This window comes from Gymnoscopelus microlampas (assembly GCF_963454915.1).
Source record: "Gymnoscopelus microlampas genome assembly, chromosome: 7".
In the NCBI taxonomy this organism is placed as follows: Eukaryota; Metazoa; Chordata; class Actinopteri; order Myctophiformes; family Myctophidae; genus Gymnoscopelus; species Gymnoscopelus microlampas.
The window spans coordinates 9,291,629-9,309,779 of record NC_139944.1 but is presented as its reverse complement, the minus strand read 5'-3'; the positions used below and the strand labels follow the sequence as shown (position 1 = coordinate 9,309,779).

The 18,151-nt window shown below is 41.8% G+C and overlaps 1 protein-coding gene and 2 long non-coding RNA genes across 4 annotated transcripts in view; 2 read left to right on the top strand and 1 right to left on the bottom strand.

Annotated features, from left to right (window-relative positions):
* Positions 1-18,151, top strand: part of LOC311049671 — a 331,395-nt gene that overhangs the window by 44,090 nt on the left and 269,154 nt on the right. The window lies entirely within an intron of this gene.
* LOC311049673 overlaps positions 1-18,151 on the bottom strand; it is a 388,479-nt gene that overhangs the window by 266,784 nt on the left and 103,544 nt on the right. The gene's annotated exons all lie outside the window — the stretch shown is intronic.
* LOC311049660 (isotocin receptor-like) lies at positions 221-15,660 on the top strand. 2 transcript variants are annotated; one of them, XM_084063420.1, is made up of 4 exons: positions 221-333; positions 867-1,186; positions 2,254-3,043; positions 12,717-15,660. In XM_084063420.1, the coding sequence occupies exons 2-4, from the start codon at positions 1,010-1,012 to the stop codon at positions 12,995-12,997; spliced, it is 1,248 nt and encodes a 415-aa protein (XP_083919546.1). In that variant the 5' UTR covers positions 221-333; positions 867-1,009; the 3' UTR covers positions 12,998-15,660. The 2 variants fall into 2 exon arrangements, with proteins under 2 accessions (XP_083919546.1, XP_083919547.1); XM_084063421.1 differs by having other exon boundaries at positions 262-333; positions 846-1,186.

Sequence of the window (18,151 nt, the reverse complement as noted above, 5' to 3'; positions counted from 1 at the left end):
GTGAGCTTGTAGATCTGCTATTTTGAAAAGAAAAAAAAAAGAATTTTTTTTTTTACACTTAACAAAACAATATCACTTACATCCCATGTAATTGTATGAACACACTGTGTCCGGTTATGCAATTTTTTGAGAGGGGAAAAAAACGTAGGAGGAGGATGTCTGCTTGCAGAAGAGGGAGGGCATACTGAGAGAGGTTAAGCTGTTAAGTGCTTGAGCAAATGCGCCACAAGTCCACATCCACAATGCATGCTGCAGGTGACAGCGGTGGTCGTGTCTTTGTACCAAAAGTAGTGGAACAAACCTGAAGCCTTAATTTTGTCTGTAACAGTAATGGTAAGTTATATTGAATTTTTAAATGTAAAGGAAGTATTCGCACATCCACTTCATTCAGATGCAGGTGCGTTGGACAGTGAACAGGTGAAGACAATATTTTACTGAACAAAAAAATCCCTCACACCATGGACACTAGTGTCAATTTGAATAAAAGCAGAGGCTGCTGAGCAAGCTGCAGTGTGCGGGATTTTTTTGTTCATGTTAATATTTTGTTCACGTTTGCTTAAGTTATATTTAAGCAAAATGAGCTGAAACATTGAGACTGTTTATTTATTTGTAGAACGCATCTGTGTCATTTTAGGTTTCTTTGGCTATTCAAAAATATCAGATATACAAGCTCATAGTACCGCACTATGAGCTTGTAGATCTGCTATATTTTGAAAAAATCTTGAAAATGTGTACAAATCTTTGAATAATATATATTTAAAAAAAACGAAATCAAAATATTTTTTCAAAAAAACTGGCCTCAGGTCTAAATGGGTTAGGTAAATTTTTGACAATAATGTACACAGCTTTGTGTCTTTAATTTCCAGACGGATTCTTCCACAAAACGACAGAAGTTGATTTGTGGAGCTCTCCTCCGAACACCATGTAACGTGGGTTATAGTCACCACCACACATCACCACCACATCGGCCGGCTTGCTTGTTGCGCCCCAGCGGCGCACTTTACGCACGATGGATCAGGACGCGTCAGGAGGGGAACAACCACAGGGTCTCACTCTCTGGGTGGCGATCAACGACTCATCATCATCATCATCATCATGGACCACCAACTCGAGTTGTGGGAACGAGACGGATTACAACAACAACAAGACAGTTAATCCTTTGAAACGCAACGAGGAAGTGGCCAAGGTATCTCAGGCTGATACTTTTTTTTTTTTTTTATCCCAGGCTGATACTGAAAAGCTGTAGCTGTTGCATGCCTTTTATTACTTGTAGGTTAGACTACTGTAACGCTCTTTTAGCTGGTTTGCCAAAGAAAACAATTGCACAATTAGAAATAATACAGAATGCTGCAGCACCTGTCCTCACCAGGACTAGCGCAGAGCACGAATACCAAAACGCTCGCCCCAAAACACAGTCGCCCCGGGGGAAATCCGGCGGTATTCACCTGGTATTCCTAAACGTAACCTCACTAAAACTGTGCCTAACTAAACCTAAGCGTATTGCCAAAACTAACTTTATTCCTAAACTCAACCTCAGTAAAACTATGGCTAACCCTAAACTTATTTCTAACCTTATAGACCAATTATTTGTTTACTAACATTGAGCCTGGACGCACAGGTGATTGTTTCACGCAATCAATTCCCAACCTGTTTCGGGGTGCACTGGTTTCAGCACACCCCAACCCCCTCTTGTGTGTGTTGGCTAGTGAGACGCGTCCTAACGAGACCTGATATAATGGGTTTCGTTGCGCGCATACTGGCTGCACGCAGCCAGTATGACGTCGTCTGTTAAGGGGTCTATACTCAGTAAAACAAATACAAGAATACAAGAACCGCTGGTCCGCGAAAAGATTGGGGGCGAGCGTGTTTTGGGGTGAGTCTTACAGTTAACCATGGGGACACATCACCGGTCCTAAGATCTCTGCATTGGATACCTCTCACTTCTAGAATAGATGTTAAGATTATTTCATTTGTTTATAAATCACTTAAGTCGCTGAGATTCTCTGGCACCTAATGTTTAGAAGTTCCAAAGGTCAATGGTAGAGACATGCAGGCAGCTTTTAGTTTGTATGCCCCCACACTCTATATTTGTCTTTTTTAATGATTAATCTGACAGATGTTCAGTGGGGTTTCTTTTTTTAAATAGTTTTCTGCACTTGTATTTAAAAAATGTAAATGTTTTAAATGTTATGATCTTTCTTTTTGTGTACAGCACTTTGAGTTGCATAAATAAACATCATTATCATTATCAAGGTGGAGGTGACGGTCCTGGTCGTGGTTCTGATCCTCGCGCTGGTCGGCAACCTGTGCGTCCTGCTGGCCATCCACAAGAGCAAGCACAGCCAGTCCAGGATGTACTACTTCATGAAGCACCTGAGCATCGCCGACCTGGTGGTGGCGGTGTTCCAGGTGCTGCCGCAGCTCATCTGGGACATCACCTTCAGGTTCTACGGCCCCGACCTGCTGTGCCGGCTGGTCAAGTACCTGCAGGTCGTGGGGATGTTCGCGTCCACCTACATGCTGGTGCTGATGTCCATCGACAGGTGCCTGGCGATCTGCCAGCCCCTGCGTTCCCTGCACAAGCGGAAGGACCGCCACTACGTGATCACCTCGTGGACGCTGAGCTTGATCTTCAGCACGCCACAGGTGTACATCTTCTCGCTGCGGGACGTGGGGAACGGGGTCTACGACTGCTGGGGGGACTTCGTGCAGCCGTGGGGCGCCAAGGCGTACATCACGTGGATGAGCCTCACGATCTACATCTTCCCCGTGGCGATTTTGACCATTTGCTACGGCTTGATAAGCTTCAAAATATGGCAGAATTTCAAGTTGAAAACGAAGAGGGACCAGTGCATGACTCTCACTCCGAGAGCGGGCAAGAGCGCCGCGCTGACGCGCGTGAGCAGCGTGAAGCTCATCTCCAAAGCCAAGATCAGGACGGTCAAAGTGGCTTTTGTGATAGTGCTCGGCTACATCGTGTGCTGGACGCCGTTTTTCTTCGCCCAGATGTGGTCCGCGTGGGATCCCGCTGCGCCGAGAGAAGGTAAAATATGTTTTTACGCATAATAATAACACGCACGCTGGACATTGCAATGTTCTGAAAGGCAAATTGGTGCATTTTGGTAAATGGTGCATTTTGATAGCGCTTTTATCCAAGGCCATTTCATTCACCCATTCACACATACATTCACACACCGACGGCTGCAGAGGAAACCAGTGATGGAAAAAGTAGGTCAATTGTTTTACTAAGTAATAGTATCAGTACAGTACTCCAACGTAGAAGTACTCTGTTACAAGTAAAAGTTCGGAATTCCAAATTGACTTGAGTAAAAGTACACAAGTGTACTTAAAGTACCAAAAGTAGAAAGTACTCACTATGCAGAATGCCCCATTTCACAAGTTTTCAAATGTATAAAATGTATAAAAATCTTTCGAAAATAGCAGATCTACAAGCTCACAATGCCGATGCGACACATTGTGAGCTTGTAGAGCGGCTATTTTCAAATGGCCATAATATAGGGCTGAAGTGGGTAATGCATGTTTTGTAATAATAATCAAAATTGACAAAGTTTTCAAATAATTGTAGTGGAGTAAAAGTATAATATTTGCCTCTGAGATGTAGTGGAGTAGAAGTAAAAGTACTTAAGATTGGAAATACTCCATTAAAGTAAAAGCTACCTCAAAATTCTACGTAAGTACAGTACTTGAGTAAATGTACTTAGTTACTTTACACAACTGTGCGTGTGCATAACACCCACACTGGAATTTGCAATGTTCTGAAGGGGAAATGGAGCGTTTTGGTAAATGGTGCATTTTTATAGCGCCTTTATTTACAATGTGCATTTCATTCACCCATTCACACACACACATTCACACACCGACGGCAGAGGAAACCATGCAAGCCGCCATCCTGCTCTCATCGGGAGCAATTAGGGGTTCATTGTTCAAGTTCAAGTTCAAGTTTATTATGTCCCAAACTGGGCAATTTATGTTACAGCAGATAATGATAGGAAACTCCAAGACACAGTAGACATACATACACAAGACATAACATAGACATGATCACAAGATCCACGAATGGAAGTAGGTACAAATGAGAATTTCTCCTATTGTCTTGCTCAAGGACACTTTGGCACTAACTCTCATGTCATGGACCCCCCAAATTAATATGCATATCGCCGCAGACCCCCATCTGAAAGGATTTTGTGCCAGGGACCCCATTTGTGTTGTTAAAATGTTTCACATTTTTCACATTTCAACATGTTTTTAAAATAGCATATTGTTAAACAGATTGATACTATTATTGCTGGGGACCCCCTGGAACCCCCTCAAGGACCCCTGGGGTCTACTCTGTGTGGAGTTTGCATGTTCTCCCCGTGTCTCCTAGGGTAGTTAATACCCTCACAAAAACATGTCCTAATCCTGGTCACTATACTGCCTCCCCGTGGTCAGCCGGGGCGCCTGATGGAGGGGAAGGGAACTGGTTGGAATAACGTGTTCCTTCCACGCGCTACGTCCTACCAGGGAAACTCCCCCCTGTCAGGTGACAAGAAGGTCAGTTGGCTCTCATGCTTTGAAGGAGGCATGAGCTCGGCCCTGGCCTCCCTAGGCTGGTGGGGGGAGTGTAGTGCCCAGGATCACTTAGCAAATTGGCACCGGGTGAAAAAAGGGTTACAAAATCGAGGGATAAAAAAAAAAAAAAAAAAGGACCCCTGGGGGTCCCCGGATGCAAACATATGTCTCACATATGCTCACAAAACATCTGTGGAATGGCATGCTAATTACCACAGGTGTTTGTACCTTATAGCTACAGTACTTGGTGGCAAAAACAATTGTGCCTATGATGCATTACGAGATCCCTCAGAGCAGCAAAGACTTTCCTTTCCTGAAAGATAATCCCAATGGCTCGTATACTGTATGGTGTGTACAGTATTTGTACGTCAACAATGTATTTTGTGATACAATCTTATCTCAAGAGCTAGAATTTACGGGAAAAGCACTGATATGCACAAGCAATCTTTAAACATTCATTTCCTGTCGTTAGCTACATCATTTGGAGCATTTATTTATTCCGAAATAAAACCGCAAATAAATCATGTTTTGCAGCGTCCACAAGACACGGTACAGTAATACACTTCAAATCAAAGTTATTGATACATACTGCCATGTCCGGTGTTGGCAGATTTTAAGCTCTACACATTCTCAGCATATACATTCTACATGTATTATGTAGTAATGCATCTATTACATAACTAGTGGGGTCAGCATGTATATATGGTGCATGCAATTAAATTCCCCAAAGACTCAATTCAACTGCACAGACTGCATTGATTTATTAACATATACTTCTCTCATTCGCATCAGTTTATTACATTGTACTTATCACCTCTGCATTGATTTACTATTAAATTACGTTTTGGTCACAGGGCGTTCCTCAAGACATCGCAATCACTGATCATTTAAAGCTGTGTTGGAGGTGTGTTCGCAATCTCTCTCTCTCTCTCTCTCTCTCTCTCTCTCTCTCTCTCTCTCTCTCTCTCTCTCTCTCTCTCTCTCTCTCTCTCTCTCTCTCTCTCTCTCTCTCTCTCTCTCTCTCTCTCTCTCTCTCACACACACACACACACACACACACACACACACACACACACACACACACACACACACACACACACACACACACACACACACACACACACACACACACACACACACACACACACGCATTGTTCAGTTTGTTATGTACAGTGTACACATTTTTCAGTTTAGTATGTACATATATATAAGACATAGCTCAAGTCTACAGTCTAATGACCCATGGGATCCCATATCTTTAGATTCAGCCATGTACACATATACATGTGTATACCAAACACGTTAATTAGCCTTGTGGTTAGAGTGTCTGCCTTGAGGCTGGGAGGTGGGGGTTCGATCTCCTGTCGACTCATACAAAGAATACAACAAAAATTTGGAAACACTGGAGTGTTTCCAAATTTCAGTATTTTTACCTCTACTTCACTACATCTCAGAGGAAAATATTGTACTTTTACTCTACTACAATTATTTGAAAACTTGAGTTACTTTATAGATTTAGATTATTATCACAAAAAAATATATTTACCACTTCCTCCCTATATACATTTCGGCCATTTGAAAATAGCGATCTACAAGCTCACATTGTGATATATATATATATATAGGTATTCTCAAAAGTTTTTTTTACACATTTTACATTTGAAAACTTGTGAAATAGTAGAAAAGAGTAGATTTTGATACCAATACTTTTGTATATTTTTAAATTCCGGATTCTACATTGCAGTATTGATACTTTTACTCAAGTAAAACATTTGAGTACCTTTTCCACCACTTCATAATACCGTCATGTCTAGGGGAGGGAGTGTACATCATGTCATGTGACATACTAGCATCATGTGGGCTACAGGGGGTGTACTTGCACTGTACATCAAGGCTATGCTGCCTTACTTAGACCAAAACATGTTTTCGGGAGGACAGGCCCACCCTGTGTGTTTATGCCCTGCCCCTGATTATCTTGATTGATTTGAGCAGAGCTCTTTGAAGCCTGCAAGCACGCACGCACACACGCACGCACACATACACGCACGCACATGACATGCACATGTTTTGTTTCCTTTTTTTGGGTGGGCCTGTCCTACTGACAATGTGTTTTGGTATACATAATACAGTGTCTTGGATATTTGTACATGATGAATCTGAAGATATGGGATCCTATGGGACATTTCTATACTGTAGACTTGAGCTGTAGCCTACTGTCTATACCATAAAACTGTTGGTATGTTAGTTATACCAAAAGGACTTGTGTCGTGTGTGTGTGTGTGTGTGTGTGTGTGTGTGTGTGTGTGTGTGTGTGTGTGTGTGTGTGTGTGTGTGTGTGTGTGTGTGTGTGTGTGTGTGTGTGTGTTAATTAGGTGATGCATTATCTGAAGTAATAGCAAGAGAAGTAAAGAGAGATAGGAAGTGACAGCGAAAGACGTGTAATTGTGGGAAGTATGTTAATTGAATGTTAATCTAACTCTGTAACCAAATTGCCCCTTAACACTGACCAGAGATTTCTTCAGAATACTGAAGTGGTTCACTTCCATTCAAAACCAATTTCTGCAATTTTCTGCAGATGTATGATTAGAGATTGGTGAACCTTCAGTCACTTTCTCCTACTTAATTAGTAGCCGATTAGAGTACAATGCAGGCCTGATTGTATATGCAGTGATAAAGTGATGATTTGCACTTTCATAAAGTTCGCTACACGACGAAGTTGATGCAAGTGGTTTCTATGCAAAGCAGGTACAGTTGTTCTATTGTTATATTATGTAGCCTACACACACACACCAATCTGCTGGTGGCTTGGCGCAGCAGTTGATGAGTTTCACAGCTTAGTGGCTTTGTTGTTGCTTTCAGCGTGAACGGTCCATTTACAGAGTCAGGGACAGAGTAGACAGCAGAGAGACAAGCGCTCAGAAGAGTGTCCAACACACAAATTGTGTAGGTACAACGGGGGTAGCCAGACTTACATTTAATCTGCAGAGCCCCCCGACCTCCCGCCCATGGTCTAGTGCAGTGTTTATCAACCCTGGCAAAGGGCCCAATTTTGGGCCGCGAGTACTGCTGAGGTGTGCCGCGCCATTGAAGAAAACATTGAAAACATTGAAGACCCATGCACTAGACTCTAGTGCATGGGTCTTCAATGTTTTTCAGATCAAGGACCCCTTAGCTGAGAGAGAGAGATGAATCAGGGACCCCCACTATATTGTATAAAATAGTGTTTCTGATTAAACTTGTTCATAGATGGCTTCATAGACTTGTTTGACAGGCGACAGCACTATCATTTGTTTGTTTACACCTTATATTTTCTATCAATATGTTGGATTCACGTTAATGAGTATTTTTCAGACGTTTCACCACTTAAACCCTCAATACTTAGTAAACTTGACCTTTGGCTCTGTACTTTGGCTCTTTTTTCCCTGTACACCAAATTGCCTCGCCAAAAATAGCAGATCTACAAGCTCACAACTGAGCTTGTAGATCTGCTACTTTTGGTGAATGTTCCCCCCAGAATAGGGATGCTAGGGTTCATGTGGTTAATGTAAAACTTGTGCATGTCACACAAGCTTTTGCCGGCCCCCCCTGTATTAACTCTGAGGACCCCTAGGGGCCCCCTGTTGAAGACCCCTGGTCTAGTAGTGTGCATATCAAACTGGGGATCCGTGAAATTAAACAGGTTAGAATCCCTGTTGTACAGTAATTGCAGTGTCCTGGGTTCTGTGTTTGCATACACTACCCCCCCCCCCCCCCCCCCCCCCCCCGAAGAAGGCAGCTTAGTCTGTCCGAAACGTCTCTGTGTACACAATACATTTTTGGCATCGGGAGCTACGAGTGTGCGCCAACTCTTTGATGATCTTCAGTGTTTATCTCGTTGGCTGGCACCTCGCAAGGGCTGGTGTCTGTTGCGTCCTTGGCAACTGTGATACACTGCTCTAACATCATTGTCTGTTCACTGTCCCATGTCCACACGCCTAATAAACGCAATCTTACAATTACACATAAACCATAATAGGACTCATTGTAGTCTGTGACATCGTTAAAAACTACAGTCTAGAGATGCTGCAGTGACAATGAAGTGACAATGACATAGTCGACTCGCGGGGAGTTCGTCCAAAATGTGCATCCAATTATCTATATAGTCAACAGAAAAGGTACTCTTATTGAACATAACCAACATCTCTTTGCCTCACATAATCATTATATTGTCGCTGTCGGGCAGAAACCTTATATTTTAACCTTTTTATGTTTGTTTGTTTTTCGTAATATGACTCCCTACCTCCTGGCAGTGACTGACAGTTTCATCCAAAGCTGTACCGTCCAACACTGGTTCTCAACGTGGAGTCTGGGGACCCCCAGGGGTCCTTGGGGAGGTTCCAGGGGGTCCCCAGCTAAATGATTGATAATTACTAACTAAATGGACCCGTGACCCAGAGAGTGAACAAATGGAACCAAATAATGAAAATAGCTGATCCACAAGCTCACAACACATTGCAATGTGATGCGTTGTGAGCTTGTAGATCAGCTATCATTTTCTTAAATATATTTTGTCCTATAATGACATGCCCAAAATAGGGACGCCAGATTGAAAGTCGTTAAGTCTGTGTGTTTTTTTCTATAAATTATAAATATTTAACCAACAAAAAGTATTCACAAGAGCTTAGTTCTGACTAAATAATAACTACATTTGATCCATTGGAACACAGGTTATTATTTAGAAATATATAAAAAAAAAAAAATCTGAGAAATAGCATTTTTGGACCACCCAACAGCGAAAATATCGCCGAATATGTGCCGAATCGTTGTGGTATATCAATTTCCCACTGCTCATAGATTCCCCTGTGGGTAAGTTCTCCATTCCTTGGACAGGATGTTTGCGCGACACATTTACTAAACACCTCCATCTGCACGAGGAGATTGTAGGAAACGACCTCAATACCATGAACATTTCCTCATTTTCTCCAGGGAGTGACGGAGATGGCACCCTCTAAATCTCTCTCACTCCATTATAGGCACGGCTGGAATTCTGCTTTGAAAGTTCAAGCGGTATAGGTCTGAATAGCAAAGCTATTATTCGAGGATCGGTAAGCATCAGAAGGTTATTCACACCACGTCCATCAGTACGGTTAAGTGCTGCTATAGAGGATCAGTCTGGTATTCAGTGTTTGCAGTGGTGGAAGAAGTACTCAGATGTTTTTTTTAAATTAGAAGAGTTAAAATTTAAAATTAGAAGAGCCTGTAAGAAAAAAAAAAATGCTGATCTACAAGCTCACAATATTTAGTGATGCGTTGTGAGCTTGTAGATTGGCTATTAGTACATTTACTCAAATGTTGAGGTATTTTTTACTTTACTGGAGTATTTCCAATTTTCAATACTTTTACTCCTACTCCACTACATCTCTGAGACAAATATTGTACTTTTAGTCCACTACAATTATATGAAAACTTTAGTCACTCGTTTGTAGATTTTGATTATTATTACAAAACTAACCACTTCAGCCCTTTACATGTTTCGGCCATTTGAAAATAGCCGATCTACAAGCTCACAATGTGTTGCGATGCGACGCATTGTGAGCTTGTAGATCGGCTATTGTCAAAAGATTTTGTATACATTTTGAACTTTTGAAATGGAACATTCTGCACAATGAGTACTTTTACTTTTGGTACTTTAAGTACATTTTGATACCAATACTTTTGTACTTTTACTCAAGTCAATTTTGAATTCCGGACTTTTATTTGTAACAGAGTATTTCTACATTGCAGTATTGATACTTTTACCTAAGTAGAGCATTTGAGTACCTTTTCCACCATTGGCTCACATGCCTGTGTGATGGGTTCAGAGCTGTGCTGGATTGGGGCCATATTGTGGAGGATAAGAGGTGGAATGAAGAGGTGATGTATGCACTCCTGTCACGGCTCAGACTAATTGAGTTTAAACGCGGTCAAAGTTGAACGCCTCGCGTTTCACAACTGAACCTGACCGTGACATTTGAAAGTAAAGAGATGAAGACTTCACACGCAAGCACACACACACACACACACACACACACACACACACACACACACACACACACACACACACACACACACACACACACACACACACACACACACACACACACACTAATAGTAGTAATATCAAAAGGATTTCTAATGTATTATACTAGAGACTTTTGATATTTGAAGGACTATTGAATGAGTGAGCTGGGGTGTGTGTGTGTGTGTGTGTGTGTGTGTGTGTGTGTGTGTGTGTGTGTGTGTGTGTGTGTGTGTGTGTGTGTGTGTGTGTGTGTGTGCGCGTGTGCGTGTGCGTGTGTGTGTGTCTACCCTAGGCCCCCTCCGTTTTTTTCCCACTACACCAAACCTCTTTGCCAGAAATAGCCAACCTATAAGCTCACAACGCTTCACATTGCAACGCTATGTGAGTTTGTAGATCTGCTATTCTCGCCCAATGTTCACTGACAGTAAGCATTATGACATGCCCAGAATAGGGACGCTGCGGATCAATATTGGTTAAGAATGGTGACGTGTCTGTCTGTGAACGTGTGCATGCGTGCGTGCGTGCGTGCGCGTGTGTGTGAGGGACCGAGTTGGTCGGAAGGAGAGACACAGGGATTTTCTTTTTTTAAACATTGTTCTCTTTTTTATTTTTTTTCTTGGTTGCAAATAAATGATTTAATTGATAACAAAACAAATGTGCTCAACACAAAAGAAATTGAACTACAAAACTAAACTGAAAACTGGACTACACAACACAACTGAACTGAAAACTGAACTAACCAAAATGACACAGGAGGTGGATCTATATAGGGACGGGTCAGACCACTGTTAACACAAAAGGGGGAAAAGACAAAGACTACCATTGAAACACACACACTCAAAACCCCTGCCCCACCCCATGGTACAGAGGGACTGTGGTGCAGTCCAATTTCTCAGATTAGCTGTAGATCTGGAGCAGCTGTGTGTGTGTGTGTGTGTGTGTGTGTGTGTGTGTGTGTGTGTGTGTGTGTGTGTGTGTGTGCGTGCGTGCGTGCGTGCGTGCGTGCGTGCGTGCGTCCAGAAATACCATACTTACTGTTTGTCAGTGGTTCTCAAAGTGGTGTCTGGGGACCTCCAGAGGTCCTTGAGCGGGTTCCAAGGGTTTCCGAGCAAAATGGTCGATAAGTTTATAGGAACCAAATGGTCCCTTACAGGTCTGTAACTCTGAGAGTGTAGAAAGGGAACCAAATGGACCCTTACAGCCAGGTCTGTAACTCTGAGAGTGTAGAAATGGAACCAAATGGACCCTTACGGGTGGGTCCATTTGGTTCCATTAGTACACTCTCAGTTATGGGGGTCCGTGGCCTAATGCATACCAAACTGGGTGTCCTTGAAACTGAAATGTTTTTACCACTGTGCTCGGGTGGTGCAGTGGTAAAGTACCTGCCCTCCACCACGGAGTCTGGGGGTTCGAATCCACCGCGTTGCGTCCGGCTTTGTCGAGTGTCCATGCGAAACACAATTGGCCCGTGTTCAGGGGAGGGGAGGGGAGCCGGGCGGGGAGGGTGGTATTTGTCACTGCATGTATTCCTACGGGCTGAGGTGGCACCTGTCAGCAGGGAGTGTTGGGCAGGAGGAGTAGGACGGAGGCTCTACTACAGGATACCTCCTCCTGGTGGAGACTCCTCACTGGCAGGTAAGCCAGTAGGATTCAACAGCAGTAACACATAAATGTGTGAGGAGGGAGCTATTAATCGTCATGTCGACTAAAAGGGTTAAAAAGCGATAAATACAATGAATTAAAACGGTTTGAGAACCCCTGCTTCTCTTCTGGCGGTCCCTGGCACAGAATATTTTCTGATGGGGGTCTACGGCCAAATACATTATCAGTTTGGGTGTCCTTGACATGAAACATATTGAGAATCACTGCACTACATCATTATCCTCTTCTGTGTGTGTGTGTGTGTGTGTGTGTGTGTGTGTGTGTGTGTGTGTGTGTGTGTGTGTGTGCGTGTGCGTGTGCGTGTGCGTGTGCGTGTGTGCGTGTGCGCGTGTGCGCGTGTGCGTGTGTGCGTGTGTGTGTGCCTGCCTGCCTGCCTGCCTGCCTGCCTGCGTGCGTGCGTGCGTGCGTGCGTGCGAGTGTGTGTGTGTGTGTGTTTATTTAGACATGGCGTTCATCATCGCCATGCTGCTGGGCAGCCTCAACAGCTGCTGCAACCCGTGGATCTACATGGCCTTCGCCAGCCACCTGTTCCACGACCTGACGGTGCAGTGCGGCGCCCTCTGCTGCTCCAGACAGTACACTACGCCCTCACACTGCAGGTGTGAGCCCCAGACGACGTCCTCCTCCACCAACGTGTCCAAGACCACCACCAGCAGCCAGAGGAGTCTGACACAGGGCTCCTCCTTGGTAGGGGGGGGGCACGCGCAGAGCCACAACCCCTGAGATGGAAAGAGTCGCGTCAACTGAAGGGTCTGGACTCAGTGGTTCTCAAACATCTTCATATCCAAGGAACCTCAAATTGATTTTTATTTGATTTGATTGTTATTGCCATGGACCCAAATAAGAGAGATTATTGCTATTATTTGTATTATTATTATTATTCAAACATTTTCGCAAATCTCTTTCACAAAGATTTCTCCACATCTTTTGGAAAAATAATCGATCTACAAGTGACGTGTTGTGAGCCTGTAGATCGGATATTTTCGGATAGCCTAAGTATAAAAGTGGGTTTAAGTGTTTAAACTGATCTTATTACCCTCCCCCCCCACACACACACACACACACACACACACACACACACACACACACACACACACACACACACACACACACACACACACACACACACACACACACACACACACTTTGAAAACCACTGTCCAAGGCCACCAGCAGTCAAGAGGAGCCTCCTCCACAGGTTGGACAGAACCAGAGCCCTTGATATCGAACCGGTTGCGTCAACGAGGGGTCAGAAACACTGCTCTCGTGCTTCATGTATTCCTGCATCTGATCTTCACTGCTATTAAACTGCAGTCGTACTATTTATTTGTTTTTCTATTCTAAATCAACCGTTCTAAACTGAACTGAATAATCTCTTTCTCACACCAGTTGTTTGCGAGATGATGTTGTGTGCATCTTGTGAAGACATGAAAAGGGAACAAAACAATGGCACTTTCACTGGACGCAGCCGAACAGTGGAACCTTCTAGAACAGCTATATCTGAACTTAATGTAGCACTTTTTGAACAACATTTTTCAACCTATCTTCAAATATTTATTCCCCATTAATATGCTAATTATAAGATGCCACCATTTTTGTCTACTGTTTATAGGCAGGTTTGGCCTCGGCCACCTCCTTTTTTGTGTAAAAACAGGAACTCGGTTTGCCTCCTGCCCTTTCTTAGTCTTCCCGGCTGCTGTTTCTGTGTTTATTCCTATACTTAACCTCGCGTATAGGCTTTTCACCACGGAGGTTAATTCCTACTAACAACAGCATTGCATGTTTAAGGCAGTGGTGCTGATAGATTCTGCTAACAACAGAATCTGTCTTGAGAGACTAGCAGGTTTCTGAACTGTCCACAGCCCACCAATGAGACCCAGAGTGCGTATATGGAAATTGTGGCATCTTATAATGACCATTATTGATGACCAATAATATGAATATAAGGTTGAAAATGGGTGAAGTGCTCCTTTAACTTGCCCTTTCTCTATAATTGATTATAATGGCATGATCATGTACCATTGCTGCTGAGAGATAGCATTGGTGGACCATGCTAACCAGAGCTGTAACTGTGTCAAGTCTTCTGTCAGCCATGGCCAGCTATAGTTGACCATGGGAACCTCGGACACAGAACATTTCCTGTCATTAGTAACTAAACATAGGATGGACCAATTTAGGTATCGTGTACAAATGTGTATTTCCATTCTGTAAAAGATTACACGTTGGGTTCTCATGAACAGTGGTGGACAAAGGAGGCCTACTCAACTCCAGTACTTGGGTCAAAGTATAGATACTTCCTCCTGGTCAAATAGTACTGAAAGTGGCTCTGTCAAGATTTTATCCGACTTAAGTGCTGGAGTACTTGCTTTTAAAAATACTTAAGTATTAAAAAATGCTAATTACAAAGTACATTATCTTTTTGATAGCAATGCATTTGCTGTATTGAAAGTGTAATGTAGACATTTCCCCTCAAAATTCAAATATCAATGATAATGAAAATAGCCGATCTACAAGCTTGTTGTGAGCTTGTAGATCTGCTATTTTCACTATATTTGAAATACGGCTTAAGTGGTTGATTCATAATGTGCTTTTTTCCCTTCCTAAACATTTAGGGGAGTCAAAAGTACAATATTTGTCTTTGAAATGTAGTGGAGTGAAAGTCACAAGTATCCAAAAATACAAACACTCAAGTAAAGTACAGATACTAAAACAATGTACTTTGTTACTGTCCACAATTGCTCATGAAGCATCCGAGATGGCTCTTAAATCACGTTGCATTAAGTCTACTGTCAGGCATGGCCAGCTGTTTCGACCATGGGAACCTTACACACATTTCCTGTCGTGTGTACAAAGATGTAGGACGGATCCAATTCTGATATTGTGCACAAATTGTTCCATTCTCTAAGAGATTATAGGTTACACTTCAAAGCATCCGAAGCGTCGTGAATCAAGTTTTGGGGGCTCGGCTGTCTTTAAGGGTAATAAATCGTTCAATTTCTACTGAGATGATATAATTGCCCAGAGGGGTTTTCAAAAGCCAAACTTCCATGTTCTTGTTTTGTGTAGAAGATGTACTGTTCCAGTTTTATTTTAAGATATGTTCTACTGCATGACTACAACGTACAACAGTGATGCTCAACCTATGGGCCGGGGCCCACTGGTGGGCCTTTAGGATATTACAAGTGGGCCTCCAAATGATTGGCAAAACATTATCATTAAAAAATATAACATCACTAAAATAAAACACAAATATGCAAAAAAGAAAGTCATGGTGTTTTTCTTTAAAACCTTGAAAAAATAGTTTTTTATTGTGATACCGATATTTAAAGTACACTACGTTAGTTCCATTGATCTGAGCCAGAATACAATCGATGGATTGATCAATAAAATAATGTAATGCCGGACCACCCAGCTGACCACTTAACAAGTGGTCAGAGGGGTGGCCCGTGAATGCTTTTGAGATGTTCAAATGGGCCCTGATCCATGAAAAGATCGGGAACCACTATACAGGAAACTATAGTTGCCTGTATGTTAGTACGATCTTTTTACATTCGTTTTGTTTAGTTTTGATGTTCAGCTTTTAGCCTTCAGCTCTACAGTAAATGGTGGTTGTCCTGCTTTTAGAAATGTGATTTGTGATTGATTTGTAAAATGCATGTACACTAGATTTATAATATATCCTCTGTTAATTTAAATGTGATGTGATTTTTTTAATGCAAAAAAAAGTGTTCCAATAGCTTTATATTCCCATGGTAATCATTGAGTGTTTGTTCATTATCAGGGGTCCGTCTCCCTGTCTCTCCATATCTTTATTAAACAGAAAATACATGTTCAGGCCGGTGTGCCAATTTCATTCATTCATTCAAGAGAGAGAACTCATACAGGACACAGGATAAGTGAAATTGAAGTGATGAAACAAAAACAAAAATCAGTCGAAAAAATGGAACTGGAACACAAGCTGATAATAATCTGACTGGATGAGATTGGCGACCCACCTGAAAATGTATTTTCTGTTTATTAAAGAGCTGGAGAGATTGGGGAGGTGCCTGTTATTGAACAAACACCCAATAGCAATGATTACTATCAGAAAATAGAGCTTTAACTGTGTAACAAACCTTTTGTTTCAACCAAGAAATAGCACTTTGAACTCAGCCTAACAATGGACCATAAAGGTCCATTTGGGTATATGACTGTGGCAGATTTACTATATTGATCTTCTCCACCCAGCATGTTTTTTTATGAAAGAGATCATCAAACCTTCCTTTGCAAATGTGTTCATAATCACAGTATTCTTGTGACATGGTGCCAAAGAATTATTGCACAGTGCCATCGCATCATCTGTTGTTCACCACCAATGTCTGTAATGAAATACTATGAATGGATTGCAAACTGATTTATATACAGGTTTATTTTGTGTACAGAAGCTCATAATACTGCATGCTGTAATAAAGAGGTGGTTCATTCAAAATGTGTTTTTTTTGTAAAAAATAAAAAAAATAAGTTGAATCCTCAACTTGGGTCAGGTCAGGTCAGGTCAGGTCAGGTCAAGTCAGGTCAGGTCAGGTTTCATTTTTGGGTCACAGAAAGATTTTTTAGTTCTGAATTGTTTGAAAAATAATATGAAATACAAAAAATCTATGAATGTAAAAACATTTTAAAACCAGAAGATCAACAAGCTCACAGCAAGTCACATCGTGACCGTTTTGGGCACGTAGATCTGCTATTTTCACTATCATTGAAATAGGGCTTATTTTGTTTGGGTCCCGGGGAGACACCAAATGTATCTTTTCTGTCTTGAGCTGTTTGGCAACCCCTGATCTAGACTATATTATACTTTTTTTGGTCATATCACCACACTGTGAGTAGCAGCGTTGCCAAGTCCACTTATTATGCTACTTTGGACTTGTTTAGTAGTTGCGGGTTTTTTTGGGCTTGTTTCGAAAATGTAGTTGCTTATTTTGGCTTGCTTATGGTTCTCAAACATTTTCATGTCAAGGTTCCCAAAATGAATATGTATTTTGCCCCAGAACCCCATCTGAAAAGATGTTGTCCTCATACAAGATTTGTGTAGTTAAAATATTTCAAAAACATTCAATATAAACTATTATGTATATATTTAAAGTTGTTCTTGCAGATAGCAGATCTACATGCTCACAACATGTCACATTGTGACGTGTTGGGAGCTTATAGATCGGTCAGCATTTACAGTGTTAAGGGCAGATCACACTAAGCACTATAACTATATCGTTCACTATTGTATTTTTTTATAGTTGGTGTGAACTCTACCATCCACTTGTCTTGTAAATATTGTTACAGCTATATTTTGTAGTTATATTGCTCAGTATGAACGGCCCTTTAAAAAAAACTATAGAGGAAATATTAATTTATGTTCCAATATTTCCAGAGGAAGACAAAGATGGAAAATATTGATAACACTGTTACTGAGGATTTTACAGTGTATATTTGGATCTGAGAGAGTAAAACAAAAATCCTATCTAATAGGGGTCCGTGAGCTAATGCATATCAAACTGGGGGCAGTGTTGGAAAAAGTACTCAAATGCTTTACTTAAGTAAAAGTATAAATACTGCAAATGTAGAAATGCTCCGTTACAAGTAAAGTCTGGAGTTGAAAATTAAAAAGTAAAAGTACAAAAGTATTGGTATCCAAATGTACATGAAGTACCAAAAGTAGAAAGAACGCATTATGCAGAATATCCCATTTCACAAGTTCTCAAATGTATACAAATCTTTTGAAAATAGCAGATCTACAAGTTCACAATATCGGCTATTTTCAAATGGTCGAAATGTATATAGGGCTGAAGTGGTTAATGTATGCATGTAATGTTATGGCCTGGCTCCAAGGCCACAACAAAAAAG